At 37.3% G+C, this 20,487-nt stretch overlaps 1 protein-coding gene across 2 annotated transcripts in view; it reads right to left on the bottom strand.

The window, feature by feature from the left end:
- The window catches only part of OLFM3 (olfactomedin 3), a 191,544-nt gene that overhangs the window by 29,271 nt on the left and 141,786 nt on the right, over positions 1-20,487 (bottom strand). The window contains exons 1-3 of one of the 2 annotated variants that reach the window (XM_032422521.1): positions 18,091-18,953; positions 8,439-8,585; positions 2,239-2,394 (exon numbers count right to left, since the gene is read on the bottom strand). In XM_032422521.1, the coding sequence (XP_032278412.1) occupies positions 2,239-2,394; positions 8,439-8,585; positions 18,091-18,219 (432 nt within the window). In that variant the 5' untranslated portion in view covers positions 18,220-18,953. Of the gene's footprint in view, positions 1-2,238; positions 2,395-8,438; positions 8,586-18,090; positions 18,954-20,487 lie in introns of those variants that run through there. The other variant, XM_032422529.1, reaches the window with a different exon arrangement.

Below are 20,487 nucleotides of genomic sequence, written 5' to 3'. Positions count from 1 at the left end.
GGTAATATTAGGCTCGCTTCTAGAGCTGGATGTTGTGGTTCTGATGTATATTAGGTATTTAGTGCTGAACAAATTGCATCAATTTCTTCATCTCAACGTTGGAGATAGATATGGTGCCTACTTTATAGTATTGTTGAGAGGATTAAATTAGCTAATATATATTTAAAGTTGTCAGAACTGTGTGTTGAATATGTGTAATTCTTCAGAAAAATATTATTGCTGTTTGGATTTTTACATATAACTGAAGTATCTACTTGGATTATGTGAATTAGTAAAATCAAAATCATTAGGTCATGTGGTGCTACCTGAAAATTAAGTTTTCTTACTGGTAGCCTGGCTGCTGCTAGGCACACTTCTAGAAAAGGTAAATCATTTCCTTGAGTTTCTCTCAGCTTTGTATCTCTTTGTTTACTTCTGATCTTCTCCCAACAGTTCCCACAGATGGACATGCTTCATCATGTGTCCCCAGGCAGGCCAGGCCTGGCACCCTCAAACTATCCCTTGGCATCGCAGAGTTCTGCATTGTCCATCTGAGCTTGAATAATTTTCACTCTGTGCCAGACACCCTGAGCACCTCTCCTTCTGTCCTCCTTCCTTTCTGGGAATGCTCTCCCTGTAAGTGCCAGCTTACCATTGCCTACCTTGTTGATGGTCTCAGCATCCAGCTCACGTTACTCCTCTACAGCCTACATCCTAACCCGGAACATTGCAAATGTTCTGGTTTTCTCCAAGTCCTCTGTGATTGTGTGTTTGTGTGTGTGTGTGTGTGTGTGTGTGTGTGTGTTGGGGGGACTAGTCCAAAACTACTTTCTTGAAAATTGCCAAATCTTGTAACTCTTCCCCTGATCTTCTCTGAATGAAATTAAATAACATTACTCTTCCCTTTGTGCTGTTAAATAATATTTATGCATCTATTTACTATCAATTTTACCTGCCTGTTTTAGTTGTCTTTCATAGAAGGGAGATCATTATATATCCAGCAGTGGGCCCAACTCTGCCTTGCACACAGTTCATGCTCTAATGTTGGTTGACATTAACTCATTTCCTCCTCAGCCTTATATTTTTCGCGGTTTACCATTCCCCCATAAATTCTCTATTCATCCAGTTCACTCATTCTCTCATTTCCAATAATATTTACATTTATTGTATCTTCTAAGCCTTGTGTTAATTTGTTCTAATTTCTTAACCTCCTGGCTTTGTGTCCTTTTCTCTTCAACTTAAACTTCATGATTCATCCCTTCAGCCTCATCTCTTGTCAATACCCTCAATTTTCTTACCCTCTCTTCCTTCTGTTGTACCTCTCTGGTAAAACTTTAAAACTGGTTCAGTGTGAAACTGTTTTCTGTACCTACCTACTCGGCTCCTGACCACCACTAAAGAAAATTACAAAACCATGAAAATTTCTGCCAGATCAAAATGTGCTATGTGGAGATCCTATCACGTGTCCCTGACTAGCTCTGTGTCCATCATCATTATGTGTGAAAAGCACTTCTGATGCTTAAATTCAGGCCCATTCCCTTATCATCAGCAGTGACTTTCACTAGAGAAGGGAAGGAAAAAAGAAACTATTATGCTTATAAAACCACAGAATGTTTTATAAACTATGTGCTATCCCTTTGGAGGCAGATTATTTCTTTTTAATAGAGGCTCAAGTGGTATTATCATAGTCAGATTTTTAAAAATATGGCACTGTCATACATAGGTACTAAACATCCACATAGCATGCTTAAAAGCACTATTTCTCCATTTTCAGTGTTTCTGGATAATAGCCAAAAACAACTTAAAGTCTAAGAAAAGACTTTGTATCAAATTATGAAACATCCATCTTTTTATTTTTGTATGCTATTATTAATGGTATTATTGCCTCTTTTAATAATAAATATTCTCTATATGTCTCTTGCTATTAGCAGGGCATAAAGTCATCAGAACAAACTTTGATAAATTTAATTATTAATTTTCCTTGAGATTTCCCCTTGTCTTAGATACTGAATTGCCTGTAAATATATCCAGAAACTCCACCAAGCTCTAGGAGGATTAGGCTCTTTTTATAGCAAGTCTGCTATGCATTCCTACCAGCTAATGGTCAGTTTCAGTGGAGAGATGATTGACATCCCCAGTGAGTCTTTAACCTTGCTCGTATGGGCCAATGCACAGTTATTTCTAGCTGATTGCCATGCTGGCTGTCCATTACACTCAGTGTCTGATTTGGATTGACAATATTGCAGAAGTCAAACCTACTTGAAAATGCTTGGTCATTAGTGTCTTCCGATCATCTTCAATCTGCCGAAACTTGGCTTTCAGCCCTTTCATTTGGGTTTCCATTTTTAGAACATATTGGAAATCTCTCTGAGTTCTCAAGTTTAAGACTTCAATAGACTGGGACATGTTCTGAACCTGTTAAATAAGAACATTGGCTATACATTATTTTCTGTGTACAGGAGCATGCAATCACTACTGAAGTAGCAAAAATGACATTAACATAAGGAACTGCCAAATATCAAATCCATATTTGCATCCCCACACGATATGTTTTCAGAGAACAATTCTTTGTGATAAACAATCAAAAAATTCAGCAAAGGAAAATTAAACCTAGGCGGGAAATAATAAAATTTGCCATTTAGCATTAGAAATAAATAAATATAAATACGAATTTAATAAATCAGAAAAGTAAATTTTAAAAACAGAAATTTCATTCCAGGGATTTGTAAGCTTATAATGCCCCAAGCTGTTGAATGTTAAAATGAGTTGTTTCTGTAAGTACGAACTCTGATTTCTTCAAGATCGGGATGTTTAGCAATTGTGGATGGTAGTGACGTGTCCAACAGAATTAGAATGCATTCATGCCAGTACAGTTATTTCAACATCTTAAGTTCTCCCAGGGGTGAGACTGAATTGACCAAGATGCATGTGGCCATGCTGGGACACCCCCAAACATAGTGTTTAAGAGACCTGGAAAATGGCGCCGTATCAAGTGTTTGGTAGGTAGGCAGTAAACGCCGATTAAGCTCACGGTAACTTCTTAGGTTCCTAGGGCCCCAGGCTATGTAGAAGTAGGAAATAGGTGACTCATCAAACATTTAGAAATGAGGAAAGAAAGGCTGCTCTAATTTTTTGTGGTAGCAAAAACCTAAAAATAAAGTGAAAATGTCTAAGAGTTGGAGAGCTAGTAAATGAATTGGGGAATGGAGGACAAATACACTGTTCTAAAGGGTAAGCTAGGTTTCTGTACCTTGGTACTCCAAGTATTGTCTACAGAGCAACAAGTTTGGCATCACTTGGGAGCCTGTTAGAAATGCAGACTAATGGGACCTACCCCAGAGCTACTGAGTCAGAATCTGCATTTAGAATCCCCGAGTGATCCCCGTGTTTATTAAATTTTGCTCAACATGGAGGAATTTCCATGAGAAAAGCAAGTGAAAGGAGCGAATGTAACAGCCTTTATATAATTTGATCTTTTATTCTAAATCAAATTCTCTGTGTGTGTGTGTATGTGTCTCTCTCTCTCTCTCTCACACACACATACCCATAAAAGAAAATGGGGCATATGAGCAAAAAATCATGGTGGAGAGAGGTATGTAAGGATTAGAAGAATACATATTGGGATGTTAGTTTTTTGGCAGGAGGTGAGATGTGGGTGAGAAGAGAAGTAACAAATATTCTAGAAAGGAGTCCCTGCTAAATAGAATATATGTAAATTTGCATAGAATTATATGTTTTATTTGCATGAAATGAATACATGAAAGCACCAAAAAAACATTGTGGTGGAATTTCAAGTGAATTTTACTTTGTTTCATACATTTTTATGTGTTGTTCTTTTTATTTTTAAATAAACACGCATTATTTATGTGTAAGTGAAAAGTTATTTTCATTGCAACAATTGTGAGTTACAAATAAGGAAGGAGTAATTTATTCAATTTTTGTCATCACATATGTCACAAAGCTCAGGGGGCCAGCTAGTTATAAAGAGCCCATTGTTGGTGCATTCCTCAGAACTGGAACATTCCGAAAAGGCAGTGCGTTCTGCAACCTTGGCTTGCCTACTTCTACTTATTAAAGAAGGTTATATTTTCCTGTTTTGTTTTTTTTTTCCTGCTGTTTCACCCATAGTGCTGCCTTTTATGAATGCTATCTTTTCAGGTGTTATTATAGTCTAGCTTATATTAAAACTGATTGTGTATTGTGTGTGTTGGGTCGGAGCACAGAAGCAGCTGCCCTTCTGTGAGCTCTGTGAGCTTCAAACCTGCATCTTATTAAAATCTTTTATTTCCAAGATCTTACACAGAACCAGGCACAGACTAATTGCTCAATAAATACCTATTGGGTAAAATTATCTTAGGCTTCCAATAGCACTAATAGGTAATTAGTCTTTTACTATTTTAAGGAAAGTTCCCTCCTTCTGTCACTGTTACACTATACCATTACATCACTCTCAAATATTTCTTAATTTACTATCATTCCTACTTAGGCAGCTTCATTTTTTTTTTTTAATCTTTATTGCAGCACAAAATTACCGAGACAGCATTGAAAGATGGAGATGGTAAATGCATCTTGGATAAATTTGATGCTCTCAAAATAATTTTCAGCTCCATTATGGTTAAGCATGAATAAAGAAAAGCCATTTGTATTAAAGAAACTGTTTACACATTTGAATATAGCATTTGTCTCCGAAGATACCCATCATTGGCATGACCAATATTTTCCTAGGAATTCCATGTACCTAGGCAGAGGCTGTACAGTTAGAAAATGATAGGCAAATGAGATATTCGGGATATAGTTAAAATAGCCTCTCTTTTATTTCACCTCCGACTAACCCTATGGAGTTAATTTTCAACTTTATTTGTGTTGTGAGAAAATGCGCTGAGAGAGTTTTTGCTGAGGCTTGATTGTGACCATCTATATTGTAGAACTATGCATAATTATAAGAGCTACCTTGGGGGTAATATATATATATATATATATTAAATATTTTATTTATTTATTTGACAGAGAGAGAGACAGTGAGAGCAGGAACACAAGCAGGGGGAGTGGGAGAGGGAGAAGCAGGCCTCCTGCGGAGCAGAGAGCTGGATGCGGGGGTCGATTCCAGGATGCTGGGGTCATGACCTGAGCCGAAGGCAGACGCTTAACGACTGAGCCACCCAGGCGCCCCTACCTTGGGGATAATAGATAGAGGTAGAGCTGGGTAGTTGAAAAGGATTTGGCTTTGGTCTGTCTTTTGCTTTTCCTGCTAGCTATATCTAAGAATGTTTACTTTCCCACTGTTTACAGAGACCCCCTGAGTATGTTTCCTGACGATACCTGAGACTGGATTCCCACAGTTACACCTGTAAGAAGGAGACCCATCTGCTGTGGTTCCTCTTTTAGTCTGTTTATCTCTCATGTTCTACGGCTTAGTTTTTCATGTGTGTCCCTGTGTTTAGACCTTCTCTACATCATCTGGCAAGCTCACTGTCTCCCTGATAATTTTTTAAACTATTTATCTTGGTTCTTTGTATAAATAAAATGTCTGAGGCCTTTCTGACCTTAAACACAAATTAACTTAGATTTTCACTGTAATTCATAATTATTGTGGAGGCTAACTTGGAAAAAACACAGCCTACAGTTCAATATGTTTGGAGAGTGTTGGCATTAACAAAACTAAACAGATTCTTTGCTGTAGGTCTTCACAGAACCTTTAGTATTAAAGTGTGGTGGTGTAGCGGAAATCATCAAGAGTGAAGTATCATGTACAATGTTTCTTAAAATCATTTTATTGGGTGGATGTCACTGGCATCCTCTTCCAAAAATCACACTTTAGGAAATATTGTCCTAGACAATGCAGGACATCTTCAACTGTACAGAGAAGCTACACAGCTAACAAACATTTTTTAAGTGAACAGTTTTAGTTTGGGTGTATGAAGACCTGAAATATTGTGAAACCAATTGTAATTCTTTAAATATTAAGTAATATAGATACTGATTAAAAATGTCTGACAGTACATCAGTTAAGTGTGGGTACCACCGGTGACATTCTGGTTGATACTAGCATGATGCTGAGAAAATGCCAAGCTTATCTGGTAAAGCCCCACAGCCTACTGGTTGAGTGACATCGGTAGGTTCTTTAACCTTAAAGAGCAGTTTCTTTTTATGTACACTTAGAAGGGCAGGACCTCAGCTGTGAGGATTGAATGGACAGGGTACAAATATGATGACATATGGGACATACTATTATCAGCATTATTCTTCTTAAAAATATTTCCTTATTATACGACTAAGTCAATTCTTTGGTTGATAGTGAATGGGCTGCTTAAACTCATGGCTACTGTTTTTACATCTGGTGCCCGTAGGTAGACGGGAAGCTATAGAGAAGTCAGGAAGGAACTGGCTCAGTCTGAGTAAGGAGTGCTCGTTTCACAAGGCTTTTCTTCGGGTCAGTGCAGCAAACTAGTGCTACTTGCTTCTTTCAAGCCACTCTGTGTACACAATTGACTATTCCTCTTGGCCTATAATACTCTCCAGTGAGGAATTTAATACGCTTAACTTGTAGAGACCTAGATTCTGTTAGTAAATTTTGTGGGTTTTTGGGTCACTGAAATATGATGATTTTTTTGAAAGTGTGATTTCCTAAAATTTCTTTAAAACATTAAACATGTTGCATATTAGATGGAGTGATCATAGACATTTCAGTGATTGCTTTCAGCCAACCTCCTGGGTTGTACTTTTCTTTGCCTTATTCATCCTGCACTAATTCCTGGTTTTATCATAGTTCTGGAATACATTTCACTTTAGACCTGTAGAGGGTATTATCCACTTCCTGACACTTTATTTGAATTTTTTGACTGATTTTTGAGGAAATGTCTGAATCTCTATAGGGGTGTGTATATGTAATGCTATACTGAAAAACAGTGACACAAATAAGATTATAGTGTTTAAGAATATGTTTCTCACCGTAGCTGATATAGAAAAAAGATGCTTTTGCACAGAAAAGAATATAGGAGCAGAAAGTCTGTAATTTGAGGAGAAATACAGTTTAATAGAAAAGAAAAAATTGGATTTAAAAAATTAAATCTTTTTACCAATGTAATTAATTTCCCTAGTAACCAAACAATATGAAACTATGTATTTGGATTTTTTTCATAGAAATAAAGAAAATCAAGATTGGTAAGCAATATCCAAGACAAATCACAGTTCATATGTCATGATTTCTAATAGCTAAGAGGCACATTAGCTAGAGTCATTAACTTAAATGAAAATGACATTTGCTCTTGTCTGGGAGTCAGATATTGAAGGAACAAGGGAAGATGGGATCTTATAAAGAGAGACTTAGGAAGAGAGAGCCAATAGATTAATGATATCTCTAAGGAGAGGGGGAGGAAAAACAGGACTAATCAGTGTATAAAAACAAGAAAAAAACTTTCTTAAAATCTTAACGCATCAATAGACTTCCAAGTAATGTACACGGAGGGAATTTATTTTCATTATATGGTAGTAGAAGGAAGTTATTGTTGCTAGGCTTGCAATTGCATAAAGTCAGCATGTCTCTATTAACAAATTTGATGCTTTCGTTTTCCTAGCTCCTCTTAATTTTCCGTAAAAAGTTCCTATTCACTGCCATCATTGTGTGAATGATCATGAAAATGATATTGCACAGAGTGAATTGTTGAGTATGGTGTCCTCTAAAAGCACATATTACCTTATTTATCTTATTATCCCTGAAGGTATTTAAAATTCCAACATGTTGCCATCCTTCTATCAGTCTGGCCACCCAGCTGTCCTACTATATTCAGAGCCCAACACAGTGAAATTCTGAATGAGAATAATTGAAAGAACCATTCATTGTTTTTTTTTTTTTCTCAAACTAAACATAAATAACCTTTCATGAGCTGACTTTTATCTGTAAAAAAGAATAAATCAAGGGCATTCTGCATTTGATTGTTATGGATCTGGCTTAAGTAAATTATATGGAGAAAATGCTATTGAATGAAATTGAAGAGCTTAATGTTCAGGAAGGACTTAGAGAATGATGATAAATACTTGAAATTACTCATTATCTGTTCAGATAGCTTGCATATTGCATTCCATCATTTTAACTTCCTTGCAAGGTTGTTAATGGGATTCAAATGCATGAGCTCAAAGAGCCTAGAGTGATCCTGGGAGTTGAGGATAAATTTCTGGCATAGGAGTAAGACTGCTTGCCTTTTTTTTTCTTAGGGATAGACCAACTGGATATTAAGATACATGATAACCAGTCTTAAGAAGGTAAGATTGAGAAAAGTAAAAAGTAATATAAGTAGAACAGTAGAGCAGGAAGCTTGAGGAAAAAAAAAAAGTTTATTTGAGAAGGGGGACAAAAATTGGAAGGACCTTCCTCACCATTGCCTGCTTTCCCACATTTCCTTTTCAAGGAATGGTAGATTAAAAAAAAAAAAAAAAAGTTCACGGAGGATGGGGATACCTACCTTTTCCAGAAGCTGGCGAAGCTGCCTGCTTTTGGCATCCCGGGAACACAAGTTTTGTTCTGGAGCCACCACTGTGCATATGCATCGTCCATCGGGATCCTGTGCTGAACTGTAGACTTGCCACCCTTCTTTGGGACTAATCTGAGTCTGAGGAAACCAATGGCAAACACACAACACAGACCTCCATTACAGGACAAAGAGAATGTGGGTTTGTAACATTTTAAGCAAAGCATCTTTTTTGATAATTAAATTTCTGTTTTTATTCTTTAAAGTTAGAAAGAGATTAAATAACTTCTATAGGTAGCCTAGCTTCATTCAGTTACACCTTCTTTATCAGTCCCCCAGAAGGAGAATTTTTCTTTCTATACGCTCATATTATTAACTACTTATTGACCCTACAGCACTCCCTAATGCTTTTTGTCATATTTGGACATTTTAGTGCAACTTCAGAAGCATCTGATAACCACTGAATCACATATCACTAGTCTTTCTACATAAGATCTGTTACCTTGTCTTTCTCAACAGTAAGTGGTAGTTAGTAGTATATATATATATTTTTCTGATTATTATTCATGTGTGATATTCTGAAGCAAAGCCCTATCTTAAGGACCTTCCTGTGTATTGAAGGGGCAGTTATTAATAAAGCTAGAAAAGTAGCATATAAGAATATAGGGTAAAAAGAATTAGATCAGTATGGTTTTGCAAAGGAAGCAGAGTCCCAGAGAGGTTAAGGAGAGTATTTTGACATAGTCCGCCAAATTCATCTTCTCAAATTACTTCTGTGCACTTAATCACCACCCTACCTCTCTAGAACGCTAGCTTAAAGTGGCTTTCCTATCTATGAAGGAGGCAGCTTAAAGTCAGCCTCCTATATCTTCCTATAGGAAACTTCTTTCCAACCAAATTGGTCTGTGTGTGTCCTGAAAGCATGCCACCTTGATTCATATCTTTGTATGTTACTCATTTTGTTTCTCCTGCTTGGAATACCTGTTTTATAAACCTTCGGTTTACTAAGCCATTATGGTTTCTACTTATTCTGAAAGATTGTCTGTATTATTCATTAGGCATTTAATGTGTATTGTCTAGTGTTCTATTTGGCTTTCATATGTCTTATTTCAACACTTAGTTTATATCCAACTACTAGATAGTTCCTGTCATATCAAGTACATTCTATCAGGTACAAAGATAAGTACCCTCATCTTTTATCTGGTTACTTTGCAGAAAAAACTGTGCTTTAAACGTATACTCTCCATTGTACAAACAGAAGTCACTGTGGATGCCATGATATACTGCCCAGAGAGGCCCTCATTCATTCCTCCAGCTGCTGAGATTATCAGTAGCTTGACTCTCCATTGGGTTTCTCCTTGGGGATTGCCTAGGCTGAAGAATGCAGCCTGTTCAAGGTCAGGCCCTATTCCAAGGGACACATCACATGCATTGACTTTGATGATGCAGCAGTACAAAGAAGCACCCTAAGAAGCAGGAATTATTATTTCCATTTCACAGAAGAGGAAATTGCCTGGGAATGCTCAGCTTGGATGTAGTAGAGCTCGTATGAAACCAGGCAGTATGCTCCAGAGCAGCTGTCAAATGGAAATATAATAATTTTAACTTTTCTAATAGGCTTGAGAAAGGAAAAAGAAATAATCTTAATGTATTTTATTTAACTCAGTATATCCAAAATATTTCAACATGTAATCAATATAAAAATTATTCATGAGATACTTTACATTATTTTTCCTCTTTTTTTTGTACTGTCTTTGAAACTGTGCATTTTATACTTACGACTTACCTCAATTTAGATTAGCCACATCTCAAATGCTCAATAGCTACATGTGGCCTCCTTATTGGACAGTGCAGCTCTAGAGCCCTGCTTTTAATTACAATGCCATATCAGTCTGATGTTGAACAGCCAGATAATTGTTTTTAAAGGTCAGTCATGGATATTGAAAAAACTACCTAACAGATGTTACATAGACAAACCATCCAATTTGATCTGAATTTGTTTTTCCTGTGGAAATATCAGATAAATCAGTGGGCCTCTTTCTAGCTAAGTTCTGGCTTACTTCTATAGCTAGGATCAGAAATTCATCAGCCTTTCTATGGTTTCCAGGGATTCAGCAGATAGGTATTTCTTGTATGATCAGGAGAAGAGGGAGATGAATTTAGTCTAGAAAATAAAGTATTTAATGAATCAGATTGGAGGGTCAAGGCTGAGGAAGAGTGAGAGAAAGGCTAAGGGTTGGGAACTGAGATGCTGTTAGGAACCAGGAGGCGAAGAGAGGCCAGCAGAGGATTGTCTTGCAAAATGCCCGGTGTTACTGGACTCAGCTGCTGTTTGCCTATAGACCTGGAGTGTTTTGCCAGGTTAAAAGCAGACTCTTTAAAGAACTAATGCAGGCTGACTTCCCTCTCCACAGATCTGCTATCGCCTGTGAGATCTTCTGTCTCTAGAATTCACAGCGGATACTGATACAGTTTCCTACCTATCCTGTCCCAGGTCCCAGATCACTGCATACCATCAACCAACACACAGTTCTTTTTCTGTTCAAGGGCTTCAGCAATAATCACTAGAGGGAGCTGATAGGCATTCTGACAACAATCATGAACAAATATCAGAGAAGCTATAAGTTATAAACTCAGGAAACTCTTGAAGATGTCATAGTCCTTGTCCTTGATCTAGAATGAGAAGCAAATGGTGCCAGTGCTCTTTTTAATCTACCTTTTCAGAAAATTCATGGAGGCTTCCTATGCTGCCTTTTATTTCTGAAGCATTGGATTCATTATTATTCCTTTCTTTTTCATTCTCTCATCCTTTCTAGCATTTATGCCTGAATATCCAGTTAGGATAGAAAGATGTACTTAAAATTATATATTATTAGAGTCAACATCTTTTTTATTTTTTTAAATGTTTTATTTATTTATTTGACAGAGAGAGAGAGAGATGGCGAGGGAGGGAACACAAGCAGGGGGAGTGGGAAAGGGAGAAGCAGGCTTCCCGCTGAGCAGGGAACCCGATGAAGGGCTCGATCCCAAGACCCTGGGATCATGACCTGAGCCGAGGGCAGACGCTTAACGACTGAGCCACCCCGGTGTGCCTTAGAGTCAGATAGCATCTTAAAGATTATTGTGTTACCCTTTTTGTATTAAAGAAGAAAAATGCAGAGATTACAGAATGGAGATAGGAATGGTTTAGCAGAGTAGTTTCAGTAATACAATTAGAGGTTTAAACTAAGTAACAGTATGAGGCTTAAATATCTAGACATAGGTCTTATAGTTTCAGTTAGACCTCACCTAACATTGGACACAAATCTCCAGTATGTTAGAAAATTAAATCTTGTCACTAGGATAAATTTAGCTTTTGGATAAAGGAGCTCAGGTCACCCAATTATAATATTAAAATATCTTTAACAGCAGTGCAAACACTGATAATTAAACCTGGCAGCATTAATATTGGTGTTCACTTCCCAAGTGTTTGGCCAACTAGTGAGGAGCTTATCATGACAGGGCAAGGTGTCAGTTGCTCTCTAGAATGACGGAAACAGGAAAGGTGAATAGGGTTTGATGTTCATTTAGCATTCTCCCTCAAGTGTCAGCTTAATAAAAGTAGACTCCAGCCTTGTTTGTACTTCCAGTTGTCTTCTTGTAAGACTCATTGAAAAGAGCCATGACCTTATCTACTACAGAGTTAGTCTGAATGATCTCAACTATAACAAGTTACCTCTTTGGCAAGAAAAAGGTAACTCAAAAGAGAAAAACGCTGATATAAAAGATGAGTGCCTGACAGTCCTGTGGGTTTTGATAGAGACCTCTTTGTCAGGGTCAGTGATAAATAAAGGAAGCTTTATGAGCATCTCTAGTGCTCTCTTTTAGGGTATCTATAACTGGCATTGAAAAGAGGGTCAAAATAAAACCAACTAAGACCTCAGGTGGAAGGAAATATTTAGACAATTTTTGGATACCAATGAAAAAAGACCTGCCATTTTAACTTACAAGAGCAATTATTCAGGTGTCTGTAGAACTCAAAGTAATAGCAAACATTTATGGAGCTCTAGCCATTACTTGGCAGTTCACATGTACTATTGCCTTTGAATATCACACTAACCTTATGGACGAGGTTATGTTATTCTACCCATTTTATAGATGAGGGAAGTGAGACTTAAAGACCGTAAGGAACTTGCTCAAGGTCATGCAGGGGGTAGTCAGCAGAGCTGGGATTTGTGGTTTGATGTCAGTTTGATGTCAGAGTCTGAAAGTTTAACCACTACATTGCACCACCAGTTATCCGAAATTCCCTTTTATAAATGCTAAAGATAACCCAGAAAGCATTTTGGGAACTGCTGTGAAGGCCAGTACTTGGACCCGGAGGGTGCATGTGGTTTATTACTATCCAAAGCATTGCTAATCATAGTGGTTACTGATTCAGTTCTCTTTGAACCTTTTGTGTTAATTAGAAGAACTAAATGAACTATTTAGCAGTTTTTAATATTGCAGAACTCATGAAATATTTAAGAATGCTCTAAATAGGAGAATTAAAATGATAATTTTAACAATTAGATTTCAAGTCTGGATTCTTTCCTTATAATTTAATTACCAAGCTATGCTTTGGTAGCTACTGTGTGAGAGTTTTCCCAAAACTCCAGCGGCTTTGTACCAGAAAAGAAAGATACCGAGGTAAGAGTAAAAATAAATAAAAATATCTTGCATTTCAGTTTGTTTTTCTGTTTATAAAATCCCACCCTTTGTATTAATCTCACTTTTTTTGAAACAACTACCCTTCCTTTGACATAGACATTATCTTAGTTATGAGGAAATTGAAAATCAACATAAGCAATTTTTTTCAAGTCATCCATTTAGTAAATGTTGTGTATAGGACCTTAGACCCAGTTTTCTTCAACTGTCAGCCCAGAGTCTTTACTCCCATCCTCTGCAGATAAATGCGGACAGATAGTCTATGTCCACTCACCAATAGCCAAAAAATTTTCTTTGGAGGAGGTGCACGCAGGCAGATGGAGGGCATTATCTAAACAGTATGGAAATAAGTAGTGATTGGTACCCCAGAGGAGCTGTTAGCAGTAAAGGCTCAGCAAGACAACTGGATGTTCCTGTGGTGGGCTCTGCAATCATTTATCAGGGCCCAGGTGGAGGGGCGGGCGAAGGACAGAATTCTGATCCTTCCAAGGGAACCGGATCAGCTAGTTGAACGTTGCTAGGTCTTATGTTTTATCTTGAGTTTCTAGGCATTTCATAGAAGTACAGACTGAGGCAAAAAAGAATAAGGAATCTACCTGTTGGAAGTGGTGTACAAGGTATACAAAATAAAGCAGAGAAAAATCCATTTATTAGCCCCTATTTGATTTAGAGTGGAGATACCTAACTGATGATGAAACCCCTTATAAATTTTTTGTCTGAGGACATGTTTGGTCTCAGAGAGTGAAATGTGGTTTAGCATGCTAATGGCTTTAGTTGTGAAGAGAGGAGGAATGTGAGGAAAGGAATGGGAGAGATGTTGACAGACCATGCTGAACGAAGTTGTGTTCCAGAGGATGTGTTAATAAAGATGTCACTGCATAACAGTTTTCTTCCTATTTCTTATGAGACTAGTTGGAACTGAAATAAATGCATATTTTCACTCAGGAAAGCCTCAAGGCTCTAAGAAAAACGACTATTAAAACAACAACAACAACAAAAACAAATGACAAACAAAAAAACCAAAGATCTAAGATTTAGGTTGGTTGAACAGCTGTATTCATGTTCTGGAAATCACAAAGATTTAGAGTTGGGAAAGACTCAGAGGTCAGACCTGGTCCTGTGTCTTTCCACTCAGTCACGCTTCTGTCTGTTCTTGTGTTTCCACTCGAACTCTGCATGATAAGAATTTCGCTGCCTTATAGGCAGCGCCTTCCACTGGTGGAAAGCTGAGGGGCTTGATCTGAGCTTCTGTCTTTGTAATTTTCCCCTTTTGGCCCTACTTCTGCTTTAAGTACTTAAACAGGAATACAGCTACTCCTGTTCGCTTTTCTTCTCTAAAAAGGCAATTATCACTTTCTCTGTGGCTCTCAAGATTTGCAGTTACTTTTCTCATCCATCTCCCACTCCTTAATTTGTTTAGTTGCCCTTTCACAAAAAGAAATATTGCCTAAGGATTTGAGGAAGAAAAACTGTAAAACACAGAAGTCAGGTGTCTTCATGCAGACTGAAAAAAAGTTGGTGAGTTGAGAATAGAAATTTAGAAAGTATGGAGAGTTTGCGTCAGGGTATTCTACTCATTTTACAGAACTTAAAACTGACTAACTCAGTGAAGAAGTTATTTATGAGGAGAAGTCAGATAGATGTTCGAAACTGTAGCAAAACAAATCACGTATGCCCACAGGTTCCCTTTGAGGCCTCTTCCCACCACAGCAGTCGGGCTGACTGGGAACAGCTGGTGTCTGCTGAACGTCCTCTGCTTATTTAATTGCTCTTTTCCAGGTTCTTCCTGGTGTGGAGTCCACAGCGTGGGGGATTTCTCAGAAGCTCAGCCTCAAGGGGCAGTTACCCTGTGTCAGAGAGAAGCGCCAGAGGGAGTCTGAGCGTTCTGAGAGCCAAGGCTTCACCTCTGCAGACACCAGCTTCTCCAAAGGCTGATGGGCCCAGTGATAAATTGGAAAGAAAAAAGAAAGGAAAGAAGAAAGAAAATAGGGCCAAAGAGGAGAGTAAAGAAATGTTTCTAGATTTTAACAAAAACGAGAGGGAGCATAGTTCCCTAATAAGGAGCTGTATTTAACTGCTTACTAACAAAAATATCCTGGAAATTTAAAAACCTCTTTCAGCTTTTGAGACAATCAAATGCACACTGCCTATTTCAGAGACACTTGCTATAAACAGATTTAATTGCATTTAATCATTGAAACTCTTTTTTTTTTCAGGTTACTTGAAACTACCCTTCTAAAGAAAGACTTCGTATTTGTGTAAATCTGTACTTTTTGCCATCTGCACATCCCATAAACACTCATAAAACAAATTTTAAGACCTACTCTTTTTTTGTTGTTTGTTTTTGTTTTTGATGTTTACACAATTGCAGGCTCATCCCATTCATACTGTCTAAAGTGAGGACATACAGCAAGAATGTTAAAAAGGGCAGGATATCCTAACTAAATCTACTAGGAAGGGCACTCTTAACCCTTCCATTGAAGGGAAGTGGAGTCCAGGGTGATAGGAAACCATCTGATCAGGGCAAAACGAACCTACTGTGGCACCAGGGCCAGACGGGGTAAGGACTAGTAAGGGATGAGACCACTCCTCTGATCAGGACTGTGGTCAGGTGATTTTCTTCTTCCCTTGGCTCTCTCATTCACCAGCTGTTTAGTCACTTACACATTTTGGGTCATTCCTCCCACTTGCAGCATGAGGAGGTTGGATTAGATCATTCATATTTCCATTTGAGCTCGAGTGCTAGAAGGTTTCTCTGGAGGAATCTTGTCTAGGGCAAGGGGTTGATTGTGTGGGGAGGGAGCAGATGGTGGAGGCCCGATAAATGCCCCCCCATCATTTATTATTTGACCCATGATCTGTTTTACAGATCGAATTTCCACTTCAAGTTTCACTCAACAAATATTTATTCATTGTGTATTACATAAGATTTAATTTGGGGGGGGGGTAAAAAAGTCACCACTGCCAAAAATAGCGTGAAGATAACTGGCCTGGATGGTTTCAGAAATCCTTTCCATCATTAACATTTTATGATCTTAATCTAGGAAATACAGATTCATTCATTTTTCACCATGGGAATCATAAGGTATGAGCAATTATCTTGAATAATTAAGGTAGGGAAATGTCATAGCCATTGTTCTTCTGTAAAGTATGCCACTTTTGTAAAACATTAAAAAAAAAAAAAAAGCTTTTGCAAGCTGGTTGCTCCTTTCTAGTGAAGAATACCATAGTGTAAACTTCCCCGAAGTTTTTTTTTTTTTTTTTGTCACCCAAAGGAGGATTTGGCTGTATCAGAACCTTCACAGACCATAGCAATGCTTTATATTTTTCAACCAACAGATTACTAATCAGGAAGTAAAGAAAATGAATTTACTTTAACCTTATAAGATAACTAGAAGTCCTAAAAGGATCATGCATAATTTTGGAAATTTGATTCTCCTCCTTCAGCAACAATAGGAAATAAGAAAACCGATGTCTACATACACAAAAAAATACACATATCAGAACCAAGCTATGAAGTTTGGAGTATAACTCATTCATAAATTTCTTAGTTTAGATTCATTTTCTGAAAGAGTTAATTCAACAACTAAGTTGTTGAGAACTATCAGGTTCTTGAACATTGAGAAAATTTGGCTCAGTGTATATTAATGTAAATTGATTTGATTTTATAATTGTTTACTGATGACATATCATGCTTTCTTTATAGCTAGAAATCTCTTTTACATCCCTCTTGCCATACATACATCATGCAGGTAAGGAGGGGAATTTCAACAGTAGGCGATTTAAGGTGACTTAAATGACCTAAGGGAGGTAAACATAAAAGTGGGTCAAAGTGTGCTTCACATGTGCTCTGCCCACGCCCTAAGCATTGGCTGAATCTAGCAAATTATGTAATTCATTTGATTTGGCTCTATTCAGTTAATTACACATTGATAGATTAATTATTAGTAGTACCTGCAAATAAGTCTTGAAAATGGAAGGTTGCTTTTCTTTTAGTATCGGACTTTTCGATCTACTGGCATAATCCAGCGATAAAAGATAAAAGATAGGATAAAAAGGTAAGATAAAGATAAGGTAAAGAGCTCCAAATACTAATTCTTTCTCTATCTTTTTATCTGAGAGCAGGGAAATGATTTTTCGAGGATATTCCTTCTGTTTGAATTTGTAACTTTTGTCTGAAAAACCAGTAGTTTTCATTTTTATTTGAAAGGTTTTAGAGTATTGCTAACTAAACCATGGTTCAAACTACCAGAAAAGACTTCGTTATAATGTGGGAAGGGTTAAAAAGACATTAATTTTAGGTGAGTGAAGGCTATAGGAGCAAGACTTGTGATAGGAGAGTCTTTATAAAAAATTAAACAATTAAAGGGAGATGATTTATCAAGTAAGTTTTATATTGCTTATGCTTCTTAGCTCTCTTAAAGTCTTTTTGGCAGGCTTCAAATTGCTGAGGTTTTTAAATTTGTGTTTAAAAGAGGTTGGTTTCTCGGACTGAAGGCATTGCAAACGGTCCTAAGAATTGAATTCCAAGGAAGAACCTGCTATAGGCAAACTAGGTTAGACAGAATATACTCGATAGCATACTCTGTAGGAAAAATCACGGGAATTTTACAGACATTAAAAGAAGTAAAATGATAAAAAAACAAAACACATTTCTTAAAGAATCCTTCCAAACCTCAGGTTAATATAGTTAAGTTAAGGCTTATCAGTTTTAAGTATTTAACGAGTCAAGTATTTCCTTTCACAGCTAATTTCTCAGACAGTCCATTTATTTTTTGGTGTAGCTTTAAAGTGTTCACAAAGAAATATCCATGACTAAAGTTAGCCCATAAATATTGTATCACTGAAGCCGCCCTGTAAACAGAGAAGCAAAATCTCAGCCTTTGCAGTTTACAAAATCAAGCCCACTGGTTTAATGCACTTACTTCCCAAGATGGCCAAACCCACCGGAGTGACTTACTAGGGTATCTGGCGTCGACAGCCTCGTGGTGTTCAGTCCTACCAAGGATGGGAGAGTTTGGGACATCCAGTTCGAGATCATTGCCATGGTACTAAGCACAGCGCCAAGCTTCAGCAGTGGAGGACTCATTGCTGTGGAGCTAATGAGTTTTCATAGTGACTGATTAAGATCCCGGTGCTGGGCTAGCAGCGGGAGGCGTGACTGCAGCACGCCTCATCCACAGCATGAAAAGAGATCAACTTGCCCAGCTCTAATCGCTGGGGAAAGCTCACAGAACCTCTTTCCCCCCACCCTCATGGGAAGTGCCTTGCTCTTCCTTTCCCTTCCTTTCCCGACACTTTGCTGGTTCATTAAAGGAAATATTCTTGATAGGGCTTGGTTGGTAATTATGAGAGCGAAGGTTGGAGGGAGAGGGAAAGTTGAGCTCTTCCTGCTCCCCTGTAGTCAGTTTCCATCAACAGAATCTATTTCCTCTGGGGTTTCTGTGAGTATAATCAGCTGCTCTTTATTGTTCATAAAAAATACACCTTTAGATGGAGGTCTGCCAAAGTGCACATTTCAAACATCAAACTTAATATCTACAGATTTCTCCCAGCGTAGACAGAGTACTTTTAGGCAGAGCATGAAAACAAAGTTTGCAAAGAATTTCCAAGATGATCAGATATTGAGAGTAAGAGATTTTAAATTTTTTTTAACGGTAACCTAAAATTAACATTGTTGCCTCTAAAAAAAAAAAAAAAAGTCAAAGATTAATAGCTACTGCCTGTGGAGAACATTACCCTAGGCAACTTACTTGTGAATAGACAGAAAAGGCAGCCTTAGAGGAAAGCTTTTGTTATGGAAATTTCATGTTTCCAGTTTTGCTTTTAAGAATGAATGTTTCTTCAAAAAAAAAAAAAAAAGAAGAGTGAATGCTTCCTAGTTGGTCAGACAAAAGACAAACTCCCTTAACTGTATTTTCACCTTGTGAAGAATGACAGACCGATACCAGAAGTCTGTCGTGAGAAAACATGTGACTTAAAAAAGAGCACAGAACTTGGCTTTAGGGAGCCTGAGGGTCCAGTCCTATTCTCCTCTGGTTAGTTGAGTGACTGGCCAGTGACTTAACATTCTTCGGCTTTCATTTTTCAGGTTTGGACTCCATGCTCTCCAAGGCCCCTTTCAGCTTTAAAATTCAATGATCTGTTTATCAGAGTTCCGTTGGCAAATGTGTATTTTGAATTTGGGGTTTATGGATAGTATTATTATATTCTTTTTACAAATACTATGAATTGCCCATATCCAAATCTCAGGTCCCGAATGGAATAAATCAGAGGCCCTTGTCTTTTACAATATATGTGTTCTAAAATGAAAAAAATGTAGAGAAGAAGACATGAAGGGAAATATGGCTGAATGAAAATTAAATGAAAAGGAACCTGTTATAAGAAGGAAACATACTATTTTGATTCCTTAGGAGAATTCTGGAATTGTTTGTAGCTCGAATTCTCAGCCAAAGATATATATATTTCATAAACAGTTTGGCAGGAGAAATAAAGGAAATGTCTTTAATAAAATTGAAAAAGATACATATTTATAGAGGTGTGTATGCCCTTTATTCTCAAAAAGAGCTTTAAGAGACTCCTCAGGTCTTTCTTGCTTCTATTACCTAGGAATTTCGGCTTTTTTTTTTTTTCCTCCAAATGATTTTAGTTGACTCTTATTTTTTTTTTTAACCACAGGCTTAGAAAACCTAATATTACTTATTTGTGCCTTTCAGAAATCATATGATATGAGAGATCAATAAGGATAAAAGCACAATAGTTTATATATTAAAGTTAGCCTTGAATAAGAGTATTCATAGAAAGGACTGTGAAATTTTGCATTAGTATTACAATGTGGCAATAACAGAAAGCAAAGTGGATTTACAAATCTAATTATTTGAAAAGTACACCTGGAACTTTACCTGATTTAGGAGGGGGAAGTGTCTTTTCAAGAGCTTAATTTCCAGAATTGAAAACTAATATACATGCAATTGCTAGATAATTTAAGATGCAACATGGCAGATGGTAATTATAGTTATTAATGAACTATCAGTCAACAAAATAATAGTATCTTTAGAAGAATATAGGATTGAATGTCAGGGGAACCAGTGCTCTTATTTGCAAATTAAAAAAAAAGAAGAGGGGCACCTGGGTGGCTCAGTTGGTTAAGTGTCCAACTCTTGATTTCCACTCAGGTCATGATCTCAGGGTTGTGAAATCGAGCCCCTCATCAGGCTCAGTGCTGGGTGCAGAGTCTGCTTCTCCCTCACCCTCTGCTCCTCCTCTCTCTCTCTCTCTCAAATGAATAAATAAATAAATCTTTAAAAAAAAAAGAAAAATGCATACTTTAAAAAGAAAGAGAAAAAGAAAAACAACA

This window comes from Phoca vitulina, unplaced genomic scaffold (assembly GCF_004348235.1).
Source record: "Phoca vitulina isolate PV1807 unplaced genomic scaffold, GSC_HSeal_1.0 scaffold2, whole genome shotgun sequence".
In the NCBI taxonomy this organism is placed as follows: domain Eukaryota; kingdom Metazoa; phylum Chordata; class Mammalia; order Carnivora; family Phocidae; genus Phoca; species Phoca vitulina.
The sequence above is the reverse complement of the archived record's forward strand: the minus strand, read 5'-3'. Positions and strand labels throughout refer to the sequence as shown.